This window comes from Parasteatoda tepidariorum, chromosome 3, assembly GCF_043381705.1.
Source record: "Parasteatoda tepidariorum isolate YZ-2023 chromosome 3, CAS_Ptep_4.0, whole genome shotgun sequence".
NCBI classification, from domain to species: Eukaryota; Metazoa; Arthropoda; class Arachnida; order Araneae; family Theridiidae; genus Parasteatoda; species Parasteatoda tepidariorum.
Window position 1 is genome coordinate 73,460,380 of NC_092206.1, and position 21,706 is coordinate 73,482,085.

The 21,706-nt window shown below is 31.7% G+C and overlaps 2 protein-coding genes across 2 annotated transcripts in view; both read right to left on the reverse strand.

The window, feature by feature from the left end:
- The window catches only part of LOC107440893 (calcitonin gene-related peptide type 1 receptor), an 81,039-nt gene extending 61,921 nt beyond the window's left edge, over window positions 1-19,118 (reverse strand). Inside the window, exon 1 of the mRNA XM_043045930.2 lies at window positions 18,955-19,118. The gene's annotated coding sequence lies outside the window, so the exon portion shown is untranslated. The remainder of the gene's footprint in view (window positions 1-18,954) is intronic.
- Window positions 4,763-17,109, reverse strand: LOC139425267 (zinc finger MYM-type protein 1-like). Its single transcript, XM_071179230.1, has 2 exons — window positions 17,032-17,109; window positions 4,763-5,401 (listed from the first exon to the last, which is right to left on the reverse strand). Exons 1-2 carry the CDS (start codon window positions 17,107-17,109, stop codon window positions 4,763-4,765), a joined length of 717 nt encoding a protein of 238 aa, XP_071035331.1.
- Window positions 19,119-21,706: the final 2,588 nt, after the last annotated feature.

Below are 21,706 nucleotides of genomic sequence, written 5' to 3' on the forward strand. Positions count from 1 at the left end.
CTCAAAGCAAAACGAACCCTATACCTCCAATGTATTCGACCGATCATCAGCTACGCAGCCCCTGCATGGAGCACAACCACTGTTAGTCAAAAAAAGAAACTGGAGATCACTCAAAATAAATTCCTCAGATATATCACAGGAGCCCCCAGATCCATGAGAATGAAAGATCTAAGACGAGAGTTAAAAATCAACAAAATAGATGAGCACATAGCTGAACTATGTGCAAGTTTCTTCAGAGATGCACTCTCTTGTCATACGTGCAATTACTTTAAAAATTTTGATTTTGAGCTCATCAAAGACAACATAAAATATAGCCCGGCAACCGCCTTTTTCCTATCCGACGGAGTTTTGTCCCGTAAATTTTGTAAATAGCTGTAAATACTTGTAAATAATTTTGCGCATTTATTATGTATTTCCCCTTTTCCCTGGGGCTATGTGGCTACTGTGCACCTGTGAAGCTCGGGGTAATACCTCGAAGCGAGGCGAGGCAGTCTGCCACAAAACCTCTTCTCTCTCTCTCAAACTTGTTTGTTCAATCTCACTACTTCATTTTAATTTTCTCTCAGTAAAAGATACTGAACCCCAACTTTCACCTTTCAGTTGCGCTTCGGCGATTTATTATTTATTTCCACTCAGATGAATTAGTTGGAGCCCCTAGCGGGGCTGATGCTAAGATAACCAACACATATGAGTATGAGAATATATACTTTGGTGTTTCAAGTTACATTTTGCCACCACTTTCGAAAATAACTATACAAACTGCAAAGGTTGGCAGCTAAGAAGCTATCAAGGAAATGATATGCTGTTAAATTATTTTAACAAATGCCACTGCGCAAATAAAAATATAAAAAAGTAGTAAAAACTCTACTATTTCTTTTTAATAATGTCTTTAATTTTTCAATCGTAACTACCACTATTTACTCTTAACCCTTTCGCGCCGACTGTCACAAATACGTGACAGCACAAAACCGTATCAATCAGGGTAAAAAGATAAAACTGGTGATCAAAGTAATTGTTTAGCAGTTTATTTGTGGGCGGAGTTATAATTGTTTGATTTATTTAATTCACCATTACTTTGTTCAAAATAAAACTATTTAATTATACTTTGAATTAACATTGATTATATATATGATTAAACTAACAATAATTAAAGTAAAAGCAAAGTAAGTCTGTCAAATAAGAAAAGACTACATTTAAGTTACCGTTTTTTATTTAATTACAACTTGATTCTGATTTTGTACGAATGCTTTTCTGAATCACCCGTCCCCAAGGGGTTAATAGTGAACTGACAAAAATATGCTAGGAAAATAAGCTAATTTTGAAGTTTTTTAATAAAATTTTGAAGTTTATTAGCCACCACTTCAGGCATTTTTAGTCGCCTGTGGCAACTCTGCATTCGAGCAAAGCTCTTAAAAAAGTTGTTTATGCCCTTAAGATTGACCTTGCGCACTTGTGCGTGTTAATTATAAAAAGCTGTAATATATGCAGAAATGTCAACTGCTCCGGATTCTACAAAATATTTTTAAAAAGTTATAGAGCTGCAAACTAAATTAGCAGATTTTCGGCTAATTTTACTGAAATTTTAAAAAGCTCAGTACGAAATAACTATGTGGGAAATAAAGCTAACTCCAGTGCATTAACGCGAGGCGTCATTAACTGATTTGTCGAAATTTAGTAATCGATAATGGAGAATTGACGATAAATTGAAAAGGGGGGAGGGTTGCCAAGAGTACCAATTTAAAATTTAGAAATCGAAATAACAAAAATAGTCTTATAATATATTAATAAATTAAATAGAACTATTAATGAAAATAATGATGAGTATACACAATAAAAATCAAGAAAATACGAGATTAAAAACGAGGGAGTCTAGAATAGAATAAATATTTACAAAATTGTAAACAAATTAACATTAAACTAAGAGCAGTAATAATCGTTAGATGAATTACTGGATCTGTAGCTCAGTTATAGTGACGACCCAGGCGTCCTGGTAAAACCAGTCGTTTGTAAGTTGCTCATCACACTATATTTATCAGTTTATCGGTCCCACGGCTGCGACCCATTAAGGGCTGCTCGTCTACCGCGGTTCCAATAAAATGTTTTGTTTTTCTGTGAGTGTAAATTCACGAATCTATTAAGAGATAATAAAATGTAGGGAGGGGAATAAGAAAGAGGGCAGTGACATAAGAAATCTCTGATGATACTGTATTTAGTATTGTCTTCTATTAATTCGACAAAATAACTAACAAAGTGGCTTTTTATATAAGTTTTTGAATTATTTAGATGTTGTGGGTGGGTAAAAATTTTATAAACCTAATTTACTTAACCCTTTTGAAGGCCGTGGTAAGTATACTTACCACCACGTTTTACCACTTTTAATTTAGGTTTCCATTTTTCAATAACTTCAGTTTCCTTGAAGTGAGTTTGAATAAAATTGGTAACCATTTGTCACTTTAAAAAAAAAACGTATGAAAGTTATAAAGTACTTAATTCCATTTGAAGTTTGTAGCATTTAAGGAATTTATTTCATAAATAAAGAAAAATAAAAGTCAGTAAGTTCCTAATAGATCATGTTAAATATATTTACCACCAAAAAAATGGCATTTTTATTAACTAAATGAGTTTTTTCTTTCATATCAATTACTGTTCTTAAAACAATTTCAATTCCAAAAATACTTTAATTTACCTTTACTAGAAATAAAGGCCCATTAAAGGGTTAACGGAGAATAATACATTAATTGCTACCATTAGAAACTATTTATCAGCAATGTGAAGCTCGTTGGCATGTATGTGTTTAAAACATGTGTAAAACTTTCTTCTCTTAGATACCATTTTAATATTTAAAATATTCTAGCTTTTTTCATTACAAGCAGGAAAATAGATTGTAAAATTACTAATGTATTTCAGTGGACATAGGTTATGTTTCATTGTTTTTGCCACCACAATGTAGCAAAATTTCAAAATGTTTTTAAACACAATGTATATATGTCATGATGTATGGGATAGGGGCCGCTGCGCGGCCCAGGTGCCCAGTTCTTTTTAAATAAAGCGAAGCGAAGGTTATGTTTTATGTTTTAGATTAATGCTTGTTTCGTTACAAAATAACTTACATCACTTTTTTTAATGTTTTAAGCTTTTTTTTATACGAGCTAAATAAATAATTTCAAAATACGCCCACTTTCAAAGGTCTTTCTTCAGGATTCTTAATTTAATTTTTAAAAAAAGTGGTGAACAATGAGCAAAATAAGCGGTAGCACAAAAGTATTTCTTTTTATAGCAAAAAAAAACGCTAGATCTGCTTCCGCTGTTTCGGGTTATCATATTTACATTAAATTTCGTTTTACTGCGAAGAAATTAAAAGTCTTTAAAATTTGAGAACAATAAGGTATACTGAAAAATGTTAAAAAGAAGTACAAGAAAACAAAACATTGTAACATTGAATAATCAGTTTGAAAATCATTAAATGTTAAACTTGCAGTAAAAATAGGTAACACGGACTGCTCTGTAGCTTCTGGAAATGCAACCACAAAGTAAAAATTTGACTTGCTGAAAGAGCCCGTTTTATTTGTAAACAGTATGTGAGTTTTTTCTTAAGTTATTACTATTTAAAATGTGTGCAGGTATGTATAAACCACTGAAATTGTAATAGTTTTTTATTAATTAAATCTGCAAATTTTATCCAACAACTTTCCGTTTTAAGCAATATAAAGGTAATTCTAATTACGTCATTGTGGCAGTGGCGTAGCAAGCCAAACTCGCGCCCGGGGCACAATACCCTTTTAGCGCCCCCCCCCCTTTCAAAAACCACATAATATTATATGTAAAATATACTCGCAAATTAATAAATAAATAAAGTAAAATAAATAAAGTCATAGACTCAAGCTAGGCTTTAAATTTGAGACAAAAAATGTAGTTGAGAGAACAAGACTAGATTTTGAAATGTATATGATCATCTAGAATTAGTTCAAAAGATACCTATTATTTATTTTACATATTTATAAAGAAATATTTTAAAAACACGCAGTTTTAAAACAATAAAAAAGTAAATATTTATTATCTCTAAGGAGATACATATATTTAATAATCATATGATTATAATACATTAATAAAACTAATTACTATGTCTAAATTTTCCGTGCTTTTGATGAAGCAAATGTATCAATAATATCATCAAAATTGATCATTTAAAATTTTTCTCTTTCCACACTTAAAAATGCTAGGTCACTTAGGCGATCTGTCAAAATTAATTTTAATTTGCTGAATGAACGTTCGCAGCTAGCAATTGATACTGAGATAGTCAGGAGTATTTGAAATGCCGCTCTCAGATTTGGAAAAACATCTTCTCCATTCGAGATTGATTATAAAAGTAAGAAATTCTAATGGAGTTTTAGGTTTAATTTCTTTTCTACTGCGGAGTAACATTTTGCTGTCACATATTTTGATAAAAAGTTCTATTACATTGAAATCTGTATTATAAAATTCACCCAGATTTTTAAAATTTTTTTTCAAGGTCGTTATCAACATTATCCTTGTTTAATAAATTTTCAACGTCTAGTAGAAATCCAAATTTGAAATTAAGGTCACTTAATCGTGTACACATTTCTTGTTGGAGACGATCAAGAGTGCTTTTCATAACGCGAGAAATTTCACTTTCTGCGGAAAGACCACCATAGCCAATTCTCCAGGCACGTATTGTTGTATCCATATCCCATTTTTCACAAAGAGACTCTGCTTTTTCTATTGCCTCTTTACAGAGCTTGTCTCAAATTTCGGCTAGTTCAGTCGCTAATGATTCAAGATCATGGAACACTTCTCTAAAATTCATTCTAGGATCTTGTAATCTGAGCTGCACACGATCAATCCTTCTTAAGATTTCATACCAGAAATGAACTAAAGTTATAAAACTAAAGGTTAGTATATTTTGCAACAGAATTGTAGCTTCACTTCTGTTGTCACTTGTAGTGGTAGTGTGCTCTGCTAATTTTTCTATTAGTTCTTTTATATTCTCTAGCCCATAGATGATAACGATAACCGCTTGTATTCTGGCGCTCCATCGCGTTTCAGATGTGTGACCTGCCATCACGGCAGCATTATCGTAACATTGTGATCTGCAGTTTGTTAATGAAATTTCATCGTAATTTAATTTCTCTAAAATTGTATTTTCGATCGAGGCTGCATCTTTAGCATGTATTTCAATAAAACTCAAAAAAGATTCTTTGATGGAAACTTTTTTATTGATAAAATCAGCATCTACATACCTAGCGACTTGGGACATTTGTTCTCGATGAGAGATATCAGGAGTTGAATCAAACAAAAGTCCATAATATTTATTTCTTTTGATATCGTTTATTAGTTGATTTCGAACTGTAGATGCCAGAAGATGAATGAATTCATTTTGAATCTGTGGTGACAAATATGAGAACAACAAATTTTTCTGTTAACAAATTTTTTCATACTCTATTCACTTAATAATAGAATCGTCGAGTAGATGTAGTAAGTAATCTTATTTGATTTATTACTTACCAAGAATGCCTTGAACTTGAAAGGTAGTAACATAGTGAAATATACAATATAATTTATGCTGACATTAAACTTATATATAACATTTAATATTTAATAACATTTCATTTTTATTCTAAGCAGAGCGCGATGACAAGGAAGCAAAACTGAAAAATACACCCCCAAAATAACTTAAAAGTTACTATTTCGGGTATTTCACTAATTTTTCGCTGACTTCCACAACCTGTCTCAAATGTCACGGATATGTACAGTCACGGAAAAAAGTATCCGGAAAGTAACAAATAATCTTTTTTTTTAAAAAACAGATAATTCTCAGGCACACAACAAATATGGCGTTGTTTGTGCCCTTTCTTAGAAATGACAAAACGTTGTATTTGTTGTGTGTCTGAGAAGTATCTATATTAAAAAATAGACGATCCTTTAGTTGTTATTTTCCGGACACTTTTTTTCCCGTGACTGTACATATAAGTACATTAGAGTGTTATGGTTATCGTTTTAAAATAACAAGCGTAAGCTACATTGTTTTTATACAAATAAAAATAAATAGATTTCTGAAAGAAAGAATGTTTGTATTTTGTACACTGCAAATATTTATTTTAACATATTATGAGATAATTTATGTAACCACACAGCATAGAAGGAAGTGCTGACAGACACAGGTCGAGTTAGACAGACACAGGTCTGCCAGTGGAAAAGACGTGCCATTTTGTATTATGAATATATTATTACAGTTTGATTTAGACTATTAAAGTGACATTATGAATTAAATATTATGAATAATATTTATGAATTAACATTTATTATATTACACTGGCACTAATTTAAAATATATTTCCCAGAAATTAATTATAATAAAAAAAATTATCCAGCAATTTTTAGTTTTGCGGACCATTTGGCGCCCCTTTGTGAGTAGCGCCAGGGGCATGATGTCCCCCCTTGCCCACCCCTCGCTACGCCACTGCATTGTGGATATGCATACAAGGCTGACAATTACTAAGCTTTTTGTAAAATATTTTATAGTGTAGCAGATAATAAAAAACTAAATTATTCAGTATTTTGTTAATTTCCCCCACAAAGTATATTTTCGCAACAATATATGAATTTTTGAATCATTTACATGTAGTGGTGTCAAAATTTATTAAACACAAAATCATACATTAAAACACAGAGATGCCAACTTGCTCCGGACAGCAAATAAATATTTTCGAGTGGTAGTTTATTAATGTATGATTCTTGGTTCAAAAAGTTAAATTTATTAGGTTTTTATCCACCACTATTTCTAAATAATTCGTAGGCTTAGATAATTCACCACTTAAAGTACTTCTGTTACTCTTACCTTTCAGTTGCGCTTCGGCGATTTATTATTTATTTACACTCAGATGAATTAGTTAGAGCCCCTAGCGGGGCTGATGCTAAGATAACCACCACATATGAGTATGAGTACTTCTGTTATGCTATACCTCTTAAAAAGTAAGTAAAAATAGTCAAATATTTGCAAAATTTAGTTTGTAGTTATTTACCGTTTTTTTAATTATTTTGGCGTGTCCGGAGCAGTTGGCATCTCTGCGCTGTATTACTTTAGATGTAACCCCTCGGGGTCTGATCAGGGGTAAGCTAATCCCTGTAACTTAAGTGTAGAGAGCTACCCAGCACGAGAGGTAATTACCAGGACGGCCTTACTTACACACATCCTCACAATCCTTTAACTCGCCCCCCTTTTGTATGTATTTCCAAACTGTAAATATTCATTAGTGTTTATTTTCCCATTGCACTTTAATTTTACCTTTTTCATGTACATTTTTATTACTTGTAATTTTGTTATTGCCTAATAATGGCAAAGTGCCATTTTTCTTTTCTCAAGAACTCCATTTGCTCTCCAAACTTTAATTTTGTCATGTATGTTTCTTAGTTTAATTTCAGGATGAATGGGAAAAGGGTCGTAAGGCCTCAGACGCCCAGTTCCACTACAACGAACGAACGATTACTTTAGATGATTATACAAAATTTATGATTATGATTTAGATGATACAAAATTAGACAATTATTTTCGTTTGTAGTTGTTTACCGTTTTTTAAATAATTATGGCTCGTCCGGAGCAGATGGCATGTCTGTAAAACATACAATTTGTTACCAATAAAAGAATTTATTTCTCTATAAAGCATAGAAAGATGACCACAATTCTCTGTGCTTTTCTTCACTTAATTTTTTGATTGAAAGAAATTACCAAGATTTCTTATCACAGGAAGCCTAAAAACACTGCACACTAACAAAACCTATGACTCAGTTTGAATTCGCATTCTTTCTTTTACATCTCAGTATAAAACCAATTGCTAAAGAATTATTAGAACTATTAAAGGTTTTTTAAAAAAAATTTTTTTTGTGGGGAAGTACTTAATCATAAACAATCGACTTCGGTAAGCATATAAAACTATTTTCCCATACTATGCGATATTTCACACACTTTTGTCAATAAATTTTCTTTCACCTCATTTCCTTTGTTTAAAAAAAAATATCATAAATAAATAAAGTATTAAGAAAACTAGGTTTACCGTGTTAGAAAAAAAGAAAGGACGGATTTATCATCACCAGTTGCAGCAGCGTTATGAAAATAATGATATTATTAATAATAAAAATGAAAGAAAGAAATGCCTTGCATTCGTTTATTTAGTAGAAATATTATATTTATATGGGAAAGAAAGATTTATTTGAAATTGTTCATGATTTTAAGAGCTTTTTGGAAACAAGTAGTGAAATATACAGAAATGCCAACTGCTCCGGATTTCACAACTTATTTTTAAAAATGGAAGAGAACTATAAATTAAAAATTGACTCTTTATACGGTTAGTTTTGCAAATTTTTTAATAGACAAAACATGGTTTAACTGTAATAAAATGGCGTATTACATAACCCCTTAAACTATTTCGAAGTAGCGATGACTAAAAACCCTATAAATCGAATTCACTAAACCACAAATCACACATTAACACGTTGAATGCCACGCTAATTTTACGTGGCTTGCTCGTCAGGCCACAACGGTAAATAATTACAAACTAAATTTGCAAATATAGACAGATTTTGTTAGTTTATAAAAGGTTTAGCATGACATACATGAAAAAAAAGTGGTGAATTATATATGCCTACGAATTGTTTAAAAATAGTGGTGGATAAAAATCTACTTAACTGAATTTATTAAACCAAGAATCACAATAATTAAGTAAATTTTGAATAAATTTTCTGCAATTCCATAAAAGAGTGTACATTTTATAGTTCTGTATCATGTTATACGCTGTCAGCCAGCTGTTTTTCGCGGCCTATAATAAAGGTTTGAGTCAGCAAGCGGTGGCAGACGCAGCCTAAATGTAATTTCAGTGTCAGCCACCGGTGGTTGACGCGGCCTAAATGGAAAGTCCAGTGTCAGACACCGATGTCTGACGCAGCGCTCAACGTGTTAAAAGACTCGAAAATACTTATTCACTGTCTGGAGCAAGTTGCCATATATGAATATATTAATTTCATAGAAAATATCCTGTTTTATCAGAGGTTTCACAAAGGAAAGAGACAAAGTACTTATGATAGCTAGAGTTAATTTTTATGTTATTTTATCTTTTATCAATTACGTCAAAAAATAAATAAATAAATAAAAAGCAAATTTCATCTTAATAATGGGGCATTTGCAGAGATGCCAACTTCCTCCGGACAACGAATAAATATTTTCAACTGGTAGTTTATTAATTGTGATTCTTGGTTTAATAAATTCAATTTAGTAGATTTTTATCCATCACTATTTCTAAACAATTCGTAGGCTTATATAATTCATCACTTTTATCAGATAAGTCATGTTAAACCTTTTAAAAAATTAGCAAAATATGTCTAATATTTGCAAATTTAGTTCGTAGTTATTTACCGTTTGGCCAGACGGGCAAGTCATGTAAAATTAGCATGGCATTCAATGTGTTAAAAATACCTCTACTTGCCTCTTTATCTTTAGGCTTTCGCATTTTATTTCTGATTCAATAAATTTGATTTACGTTGTTTTTGACCAAGTAAGTGCTTGATATTTAGTAAAAAAAATTAAGTCAACTTTATTTATTGCACAGTCATGTGTACTCTGCAATAACAATGTCATTTATGATTATAATAAGAAGATCTGAAAACTGTGTGAATATTCCTGTTTAAAACTAACTTCATGAATTTTGAAAGACGCATGTATGGCAACCTATTTATAGGAAAGTGGTTGTAACAAATTTTCGAGTAATGGAGAATATCTTTAACCAAATAATTTTGATTATTTAAGAATTCATATGCCAGAGCTGCCAAACTTTAAACACTTTAGGGGAAAACAATTCCGAGTGGTAATAAATTTTTTATTTAAATCTGATTCTATATTATCTCTTACAGCACTTTATGTGATAATTACTTTATTTTCATAGTTCGTATAAAAAGTCACTTTTTTATCAGTTCTTTCGTATTGATGATTTTAAAATTTATGAAAATATTTGAAAGCAATAGTTTCTGGTTGTCTCCCACTATGTAAAATGTTTCGCAAAAGGCGTAGTAGTTGGCTGCCCGAATATTGCAAGAATGTTTGTATATTGGAAAAACATTTAATAGTTTATAATGAAATGTAAACAAATAGAACTCTTACGAGCCTTGAATGTTTTTAAAAGAGATTAAAAAATAAAATTGAGTTTTTAATGCATGAGTAGTTCTTTTCATATATTTTTTAAAGGAAATATGCTTCTATAAGAATTGCACCCTAGAATTCTCCAAATATTAAAATTATATTTCGAAGAAATAAATTTCTACTAGCATTAATTTGAATTTTTACCACTATTAAAAACCTTTCTAAATCAACAGGAACCCCCTTTTATAATTTTACTTTTTAAAAAGACATACGAATAAAGAGATTTTATCCATAAATTATTTATACACGTTTTAGAAAAAACCCGTGCAGGATTTCTCAATATTAAACAGACTTTTTGAAAATAACTTAGGAATTTTACTACCAGTTTTTCACATCGTTCCGGGCTTGCAATGGAAATTATCCACAAGCTTTGATAAAATTTTTATAGTAGTTGGAGTTATATATATATGAATGCTCAACGGAATATCTTGTTTCATTTATGATACCTTTTCATCATTTAGGGTATTAAACTACTATATTCATGCATGTTATTAAAATATGGACGTTTGTTTCGTTTTCTTAGGTGAATCCTTCTAACAGTCTTTGATTAAGTCATAATAAATATGCAAAAAATAGCTACCAATTTAAAATTAGTAAAAAAGTAATTATATTTTTTAATTTTTTCAATTCACAATGAAATTAGTCTATACATTTTAAAAATTTAAATAATCCCTAGCTTTCATAATGTGCTGGTGGATATAATTGTTAATGTGAATAATATGGTACCTGTAAGAATGGTTTAATAAATTCAATTTAGTAGATTTTCATCCATTACTATTTCTACCTATCTATTTATTGTGTTGGCCACCTGTCTTATCAGAACTGGTCAAAAGTATTGAAAGTCTTGCGGCCTTGCGGAATTTTGTTTTTAATGTAAATTTGTAAATTTTTCTCCTTTTGTTTTCTACTTACAACTGTAAGCCTCATGCTATACTTTGTGGTGCATGAGGAGTTTTAAGTCGTTTAAATAAAAAATAAAAAATAAAAAATTTACTATTTCTAAATGATTCGTACGCTTATACAATTCAGCATTTTATATTTTCAAAACTTACATATTAGTTATTTACCGTTTTTTTAAAATTATTTTTGCGTGTCCGGAGCAGTTGGCATCTTTGCACTTAGAGAGCTATGTAATTATATGCTATAAGAAAAAAGAATGAAAATATCATACATATATTTATGAAATATTCTTGTATTTTACTTTTCAATACCCGAACTAAGCAACTGAAACCTTCAAAATCTGACACCAATTAACATTCTGCGTTTGTTCTTTCTATTATTGCTTTTCGGCAACAGTTGTTTACCGCTTGTTTCATTTGAGATAACGATATCGGGTAACGGATCGAAGTATTGTCGGTACATTCCTATTTNGCAGATTTTTTCGATAAAGCCATAGAATGTAAAACAGCAAATTTTAATGAAATCTTTAAATTTGAAAATTATATCAAAGATAAAAACTACAGACCAATAGCTGCACATTTCACCTCCGACGCCTCATATCATAACTATCAAAACAAATAATTTCATCAACCTTTCTGAAAATAACGTTTACTCATGCTGATACAATTCTGAACAACTCCAAAATCAAACAAACACAGTTTAGAGCAAGCTGCTCAATTTATTTTTGATTCCTTTTTAGTTATTCAAGCAAAGAGCTTGAAACATTCATAAAAGCAACTCCATTGCCTGCTTACCTCATTGTACAACCAAAACTGTTCTAAAATTCCAGATGAATGGGATAGGGTCCGCTTCGCGGCCCAGGTGCCCAATAAGATCAAAACACTAGGACTAGAGCCTAATACTTGTTATTAAAATAGCTATTAAACTTGAATACTCCATAGCTTTAATAATGAGCTGGTGGATATAACTGTAATGTGGGAACTGAAAGAATCGTGGTTCAGTTCTATTAAAAATGTTTTTTTATTACAAGTATTTCGTTATTCGACATATTAATGATAAAACCTTTGTATCCGTAGTCGAAGTGCGTGACATTTTCAGTGGTATACATTAATCAGGGAAAATAAGATTTTAGTGATTAATGTATAAAAAAATTTTTCTTCTTCACGTCAACGACAAAACGAATCCACACTAGTTTTGAGTATGCTTGCTTGACTTTTATATCAATTTAGGTAGTGCTAAATAAAATAAGGCAAGCAATCATTATCTTCAGCTTCTAGTAAATCTACAATAAAATAATTCAGATACCATTGTTTCTTTTTACCCTGGTTATAGCTACTTGGAAAATGCCACTGTAATAATTAGGTTAAAAATACAATTTGTACCCTAAGGATTTTCGAAATAAAAAAAAAACATTATTAAATATTATTTATTTATTGTTTTCCAAAAAACCTTCGTTTTAACTTAAAAGTTTGTATAAAAAGGCAAGATAATTATTTTATATAGTGTTACAGTTCTTAATAACTCGGGACACTTTTCTAGTGAAGTTTATCTTAGTCTCTTGTACTTAAGAGTTCATAAAACTTTTCACTTGCGAAAGTTTCTTATTTAGCAACCACTGCAAACTATACTAAAATATATATATTATCAAGCAAATATATATTATTAATTGTGATTCTTGGTTTAATAAATTCAATTTAGTAGATTTTTATCCATCACTATTTCTAAATAATTCGTAGGCTTATATAATTCATCACTTTTTACAGATTAGTGATCTGTTTTTATGCTCAATTTCAAATTTCAACGGAAATTCATGTAATATCACAGATAAAGCTTGTATCTCATGTATATCGACTTAATCATGGCTGCATTCACTAGGCAATTTATGTAAATCATCGATCAAGTTGTACAAATTTCTAATCATGGTTGTTTTTATGTTACCACACTGTTACATAAAACAAAATGTTATATTCACTGTAATAATATTTTTAAGATGGATGGGTTAGGGGCCGCTGCGTGGCCTAGGCACCCAGTTGTTTAAATAAAGCAAGCAGATTTGTGATCTTTTAAAAAATCAGCAAAATATGTCGTTATTTACCGTTTGGCCAGACGGGCAAGTCGTGTAAAATACAAATAAATCTCTTTAGCTTTAGGCTTTCGCATTTTGTTTCTGATTCAATAAATTTGATACGATGTTTTTGACCAATTAAGTGCTTGGTATTTAGTAAAAAAAATTAAGTTAAAAAGAACTTTATTTGTTCCACAGTCATGTGTACTCTGCAATACCAATGTCATTTATGATTATAATAAAAAGATCTGAAAACTGTGTGAATATTCCTGTTTAAAGTTAACTTTATGAACTTTGAAAGACGCATGTATGGCAACCCATTAATAGGAAAGTGGTTGTAACAAATTTTCGAGTAATGGAGAATATCGTTAACCAAATAATTTTGATTATTTAAGAATTCATATGCCAGAGCTGCCTAACTTTCAACACTTTATGGGAAAACATTTCCGAGTAGTAATAAATTTTTATTTAAATCTGATTCTATGTTAACTCTTGTTGTTGACGTATGCCTATTTAGGCAGAGGGGGTGCATCTATGGCCAAGAATTCGATTTCTGCCAATTCGTAATTTTGACCTGAATCAGAGAACGATCGATCTCCAATCCAGTACCGCTAGAGGTTTTGATTTGTTATGGGAACATGGAGGACTTTTGCGACTCGACAGATTTAACGTGCATCAGTCACTTTACTACAGTTTTCGGCCGGTGGGGTTCGAACCGACGTACTCTCGGACATGGGCCCGGCGCCCTACCGACCAGGCTATCCCTGCCCATGTTATCTCTTACACCACTTTATGTGATAATTATTTTATTTTCATAGTTCGCATAAAAAGTCCCTTTTTATCAGTTCTTTCGATGTGATGATTTTAAAATTTATGAAAATATTTGAAAGCAATAGTTTCTGGTTGTCTCCCACTATGTAAAATGTTTTGCAAAAGGCGTAGTAGTTGGCTGCCCTAATATATGCAAGAATGTTTGTTCATTGGAAAAACAGTTAATAGTTTATAATGAAATGTAAACAAATAGAACTGTTACGAGCCTTGAATGTTTTTAAAAGAGATTAAAAAATAAAATTGAGTTTTTAATGTATGAGTAGTTCCTTTCATATATTTTTTTAAAGGAAATATGCTTCTATAAGAATTGCACCCTAGAATTCTCCAAATATTAAAATTATATTTCGAAGAAATAAATTTCTACTAGCATTAATTTGAACTTTTTACCACTATTAAAAACCTTTCTAAATCAACAGGAACCATCTTTATAATTTTACTTTTTAAAAAGACATGCGAATAAAGAGATTTTATTCATAAATTATTTATACACGTTTTAGAAAAAACCCGTGCAGGATTTCTCAATATTAAACAGACTTTTTGAAAATAACGTAGGAATTTTACTACCAGTTTTTCACATCGTTCCGGGCTTGCAATGGAAATTATCCACAAGCTTTGATAAAATTTTTATAGTAGTTGGAGTTATATATATATGAATGCTCAACGGAATATCTTGTTTCATTTATGATACCTTTTCATCATTTAGGGTATTAAACTACTATATTCATGCATGTTATTAAAATATGGACGTTTGTTTCGTTTTCTTAGGTGAATCCTTCTAACAGTCTTTGATTAAGTCATAATAAATATGCAAAAAATAGCTACCAATTTAAAATTAGTAAAAAAGTAATTATATTTTTTAATTTTTTCAATTCACAATGAAATTAGTCTATACATTTTAAAAATTTAAATAATCCCTAGCTTTCATAATGTGCTGGTGGATATAATTGTTAATGTGAATAATATGGTACCTGTAAGAATGGTTTAATAAATTCAATTTAGTAGATTTTCATCCATTACTATTTCTACCTATCTATTTATTGTGTTGGCCACCTGTCTTATCAGAACTGGTCAAAAGTATTGAAAGTCTTGCGGCCTTGCGGAATTTTGTTTTTAATGTAAATTTGTAAATTTTTCTCCTTTTGTTTTCTACTTACAACTGTAAGCCTCATGCTATACTTTGTGGTGCATGAGGAGTTTTAAGTCGTTTAAATAAAAAATAAAAAATAAAAAATTTACTATTTCTAAATGATTCGTACGCTTATACAATTCAGCATTTTATATTTTCAAAACTTACATATTAGTTATTTACCGTTTTTTTAAAATTATTTTTGCGTGTCCGGAGCAGTTGGCATCTTTGCACTTAGAGAGCTATGTAATTATATGCTATAAGAAAAAAGAATGAAAATATCATACATATATTTATGAAATATTCTTGTATTTTACTTTTCAATACCCGAACTAAGCAACTGAAACCTTCAAAATCTGACACCAATTAACATTCTGCGTTTGTTCTTTCTATTATTGCTTTTCGGCAACAGTTGTTTACCGCTTGTTTCATTTGAGATAACGATATCGGGTAACGGATCGAAGTATTGTCGGTACATTCCTATTTATTATTGATGTGATAATTGCATATTTACTCAAAATTTTGTCTAAATTTCGATCGCGTCAAATTGACGCATATCCGTAGAGATAGGTATACCCCAAAGAGAATTTCAATATTTCAACGCTTCAATACATATTTACCTCGATCAATGGATGAAAGTCATTACATGAGATAAAATAAAAATGTTTTGTAATTTTCCTTGCAAAACTCGAAATGTGTCAAAATGACGCGTCCCGTAAACTTAGTGTTAAATAAAGTAGGGAATTCTTACCTCTTCACGAAGCTCTGAAAAACTTAGTATGAGGAACCAAGAGTGCTTCTAGTAGAACCTCTTTTGTACTGATTATTTTATGATTTTGTTTGATTATTTTCCAGAGCTTTCGGGGTGCTATGATATCAATCAACAACATTTACTTCAGACTAGAATTGGGGGGAGAGGGGGTGCCAAGCACCAAATAGTAAAGTGATGAGTGGGAAACCAGTCGGTTGAACATATGATGAAGTCGATGGGAAATTAAACATATTTCAGATTTAACAATATTAGAATATAATAATATTTACAGGGGTCAGAATAATATTAACATTTAGGCAGGTGTAATAAAATAGAAAATAATAGAAAAAATATATGCAACTATTTACATATTTACACGAGATTGACAAAAATCTGTCAACGACAAAGGAAAGGTTACAGCCACGATGGCTCAGGGGATAGAGCGTTCGCCTTCCAATGAGGTGAACCGGGTTCGAATCCCGACGATGGCTGATTCAGGAGCTCCCTTGTCTCCTGGATTGCGCTCAAAATTACTAGGCTAAGGAGTTTAACATTGATAGTCGTGAACCCAAAATATTGGGTCAGCTGTTCAACGACGGTTATAAAATAAAATATAAATGTCACTGATTTAGAAGATATGTAATCAGTACTGCAATTTCTTAGAGTAATAAATTTTTGATAGATATACAAACAAGGATGCTCCAGCTCTGTTAATATCTTTGTTAATATCCCTCATTCATTTACATTTTAACTGCTAAAACAAGAACTGGAGAGAAAAGAGAATAAGAAGGGTCTATAAATAGTCATAAAATTAATTACAGTTATTATTTACTAGTAAAAATCGTTAACACAAATACTGAAACAAAGACATAAAAGAATAATAAAAGTATTACAATAAGAACTACGCTCAACCTGGTAGTTACCACTCGTACCGGGTTGATCGCTGCTTCGGATCTTTAGTGGCTCGCCCGGTTGAGGCCCTATAAGGATGCTTCTCGGGTCAGCCACGGCAGGAAATGTACCAACTGTATGAATGTTTCGTGTATTTTTAAACTATTTGGACGATGTAGAGCATCCAACATGAAGAAATTTATGGGATTAAAAGTTATCACTAAAGATTTCGAAGTTATTACTAAAAATCTGATTGAAATTACCAGCTTAACAATTTTCAAAACAGGATCCTTGGAAAAATAACCTGTGCAAGATGGTTCATCCGGAATACCAATATACATACAGACCTCAAAATACCAACTCTATCACAGCATATATACAAGCTAAACGCAGATTTTTTCGATAAAGCCATAGAATGTAAAACAGCAAATTTTAATGAAATCTTTAAATTTGAAAATTATATCAAAGATAAAAACTACAGACTAATAGCTGCACATTTCACCTCCGACGACTCATATCATAACTATCAAAACAAATAATTTCATCAACCTTTCTGAAAATAACGTTTACTCATGCTGATACAATTCTGAGAAACTCCAAAATCAAACAAACACAACTATAGAGCAAGCTGCTCATTTTATTTTTTGATTCCTATTTAGTTATTCAAGCAAAGTGCTTGAAACATTCATAAAAGCAACTCCACTTCCTGCTTACCTCAATGCTCAACCAAAACAGTGTTAAAATTCTAGATGATTGGGATAGGGGTCGCTTCGCGACCCAGGTGCCTAATAAAATCAAAACACTAGGACTAGGAGCTTAACAATTTTGTGCATCATTATAAAATTTCGTTTTGAGCTTTATGGTATATCAATATGAAAATCTTTTCTAAGAAGTCTGCTGCTGATGGCTTTGGGGGCTCTTACCATTCATTAAAGAATTTGCCCTTCAGTTTTAGCTAAGTTATCTTTGAGACTATTACTGATCGTCGTGATGGGAAGGCAAATGAATGTATGCTGAACATCGATTCATTTTGACTCTGAAGACTTCCCCTCGAGATAAAGTTGAACATGTAGCGTTTCATACATAAGTTTCAATTTTATATTCACTCATGCTATTGATGAATGAAATTTTGAGTTTCACTGAATGAAATATACTGATTCAAATATAAAAACATAAACTTTGCTAAGAGTAAAATAATTTTTCACATAAAATGGAGAAAACTGGCATATTTGCTTAGAATACTTTCACTACTTCAATCATTTCTTTACTGCCAGATGCAGAAGTAAAACCTTATTTAGCAACCAGGTAATACTTTAAAGTATTATCTGGTGATGTTGCGCTTGCACGATGTACAAGTCTATTTAAAGTACTACCTGGTGATGTTGTGTTTGCGCATAACTTTGTAATAAATAAAAAATGCTTTTTCTTTAGGCAAAAAATAAACGTCAGAGAATTTTCGTTTAAGCCAAGCTGATAATTTCTAATGCAATTATCATTTAGTATTAAAAAAATATCGAAGACGTTTATTAATATACGAAAAGTTTAGTCGCTGGTCCGAATGACTAGTAACAAACAGATATTAATAGTCAATATACATTTTTATTGGTCCGCTTATGTGTCTTTATTGGAGTTTTTTTTTTAACTGTTAGAATGAATTTAAATGAAAAGTTACAAAGCAGGGAACGTGTAATGTTTATAACTACGATGAAACATGCTATTTTATAATAAAACTCATACAAAACACGAAGGCGAAAATCAAGACATGAAACAGCATACCATCCCTTTACATCGATTGCTAGTCGGGGAAGCCACTAATAATTACTTAATGGTGATCCGAGATAAATTTTAGTGGTCCCAAACCAACGGACCACCATTAATTTTGAGCCCTCTGCTCTTTATTACTATACATTTTGGTGAAGACGCAGTCGTTGTTTCCTCGATATAAATTTAAAAATGGAATAATTAAATAAACAGTTATCTTTTTGAAGGAAAAGAAGTTTACACTATTGAGTACGAGAGTTGGGAGTTTAATGGGTTAATTTAAAAGCGTATGAATGTTTAAAAGAGATAAGTAGAATGTTCTTGAAATTCTACTTAGCACACTTATCTTTCAATCTGTCATAAATAAACCAAGATTCACGTTTATAATTCATTTTGAAAACTAATTAGTGAAGTAGAATACTTACAATGGTAGCTGTCTTAATGAGTTGACTCGTCCAAATTATGAATCAATTTGGAATGCGATTGATTCATCGAAATACCACAAAAGACGATACCAAACTTATCGGCACGTTCGACATTAGAAAAATGATTCTTCACTTCAAGTGTGAAAGCTTCCTTCTCCACCCCTCCTCTTCCTCTCACTCTTTTATTTTTTCATACTATCCAATCAACCGATGACAGTTTGAAAAATAAATTTATGGTGATAAAGTCTTCTTTAAAAAAATGCTCCTGGTAGAAAAAATAACTTTAATAAACTGTTCCGCTTCCAAAAAAATTGATGTAGTGATATTTTTAAGTGATTCTTGATGGATTCTGGATTTATTTTTTCTATTCTTTTTTTAAACTACAAATAATTAATTATTTGTTAATTATTAATAATCGAGTGAAATTGAACAGTTAGTATGAATGAAACTATACGACTGTATGAATGACAATCGCAAATTTGAGATTGAATTCCAGGCCAATTAACACGTTGAATGCCACGCTAATTTTACATGGTTTGCTGTGCTCGTCTGGCCACGCAGTAAATAACTACAAACTAAATTTGCAAATGTAGACAGATATTGCTAGTTTATAAAAGGTTGAACAAAACTATCTGAAAAAAAAGCGGTGAATTATATATGCCTACGAATTGTTTGAAAATAGTGGTGGATAAAAATGTACGAAATTGAATTTATTAAACCAAGAATCACACTAATTAAGTAAATTTTGAATAAATTTTCTGCAATTCCATAAAAGAGTGTAAATTTACAGTTTTATATCATAATGTTACACGCTGTCAGCCAGCTGTTTTTCGCGGCCTATGTGAAAGGTCAGTGTCAGCAAGCGGTGGCAGACGCAGCCTAATTGTAATTTCAGTGTCAGCCACCGATGGCTGACGCGGCGCTCAACGTGTTAAGTTATCTGGCAAAGCTATTTTGTGTAAAAAGAAATTTTCCAGAAAGCGAAACATAAGGTTTCAAATTTAATTATTGGTTGGAATTTGTTTTAACTACCACTGCATCTAATTAAAGGGGAGATTTCAGTATCCTGATCTGTGGCAGAATAATCGCCAAGTCTTGGCAACTTCCGGGCAACAGCCGGCGAGAAACTAAAAAAAAGCATCACAGAAAGAGACCAACTCGAAATAAATTACTCGTAGCCACCCCCGGGCAAACATCCACATGTTTTTTTATAAAAATGTTTCAAGTTTAAAATCTATTTCGCACCTTGGTGATTGTAGTTGATCACGATATGGTAATATCCCCTTAATAAATCTCTCATATTAAAGATTTCTTGTGATGTATTTAAATTGTAAACAAACTTATAATATTGAGCCACGATGGCTCAGAGGATAGAGCGTTCGCCATCCAATGAGGTGAACCGGGGTTCGATCCCGGCGATGGCTGGTCGATTCGAATTCCGCATCCGGCTTGCACCGACCACAGTGCTGACGTGAAATANCCCCTTGTCGTCAGGCTAACCGTGGGAGGTTTTTGTGGTCTTCCTCTCCATGTAACGCAAATGCGGGTTAGTTCCATCAAAAAGTCCTCCACGAAGGCGAAATTTCTCTCAATACTTGATCCAGGAGTTCCCTTGTCTTCTGGATTGGGTTCAAAATTACAAGGATACGGAGGTGAACATTAGTTGTCGTAAACCCATAAAATTGGGTCGGCTGTTCAACGACGGTTATAAAATAAAATAAAACTTATAATATTAATATCAAATATAATTTTGTGGATTTCAATTGATTAGAGTAACTTATTTATTCGGAAATGTGCATCAAGAATTCATCATTTCTATCCATCAGCAATGCTACTGACAAATACATTATTTACAGAGTACCTGTCCTTTGGGGTTACCTTTTCTTTGATTGGAAATATGAGAGGTGGAAAAGGGGGGGGGGCTCAAAGCGAGAGCTAACATCTAAACGGGAAATTATTTCTTAGAAATCGAGTCATATATGATAATATGGGGGATGCAATAAAAAGTAATAAGCAGTAAAGGGAGGGGAAAAATAAATAAAATTAAAAATAGATTAAGAAAATATTCCGTGTATTAAATGGTGATTGATGCAAGTTAAATCTGTTGGGTCTCAAAGTCCTCCATGTTCCCATAACAAATAAATACCTCTGGGGGTACTGATACAGTAGTTTCCTTGTCTTCTGGATTGGTTCAAAATTACAAGGCTACGAAGTTGAACATTAGTAGTCGTAAACCCAAAAGTTTGGTCAGCTGTTCAACGACGGATATAAAAAAACTAAAAAAAAAAAAATTGCTTCAAAAATTTTAGTTGTAGATGAGTAAAAATGTGTCAGCATGAGACGCCCCTTGAATATTTATATTTCCGATAGATCTATTTCAACAGTTGTGATTAATGACTCCCATCTATATATTTATAAAATACTTTTTTTTTAATATAAAAACTAATTGTGGTAGTACAATGGTTTCATTATTAACATTTATATAGAACAGTGATTGCCAGGCCGGGGTAGCCTGGTCGGTAGGGCGCTGGGCCCATGTCCGAGAGTTCAAACCCGCAGGCCGGAGACTATAGTAAAGTGACTGATGCACGTTAAATCTGTCGAGTCGCAAAAGTCCTCCATGTTCCCATAACAAATCAATACCTCTGGGGGTACTGGATTGGAGATCTATCGTTCTCTGAGTCAGGTCAAAATTACGATCTGTGGATGAATGGAATGGGTCCGCCTTATAAACATGTGTGACGTATAATGT

Excerpts from the sequence above, each read along its gene's own strand:
- LOC139425267 (XM_071179230.1), bottom strand. The coding sequence starts at position 17,109 with ATGTATATTGGTATTCCGGATGAACCATCTTGCACAGGTTATTTTTCC. Across the intron at positions 5,402-17,031 it reads TTTTGAAAATTGTTAAGCTG|ATTCAAAATGAATTCATTCA; the intron begins GTAATTTCAATC and ends TTGTCACCACAG.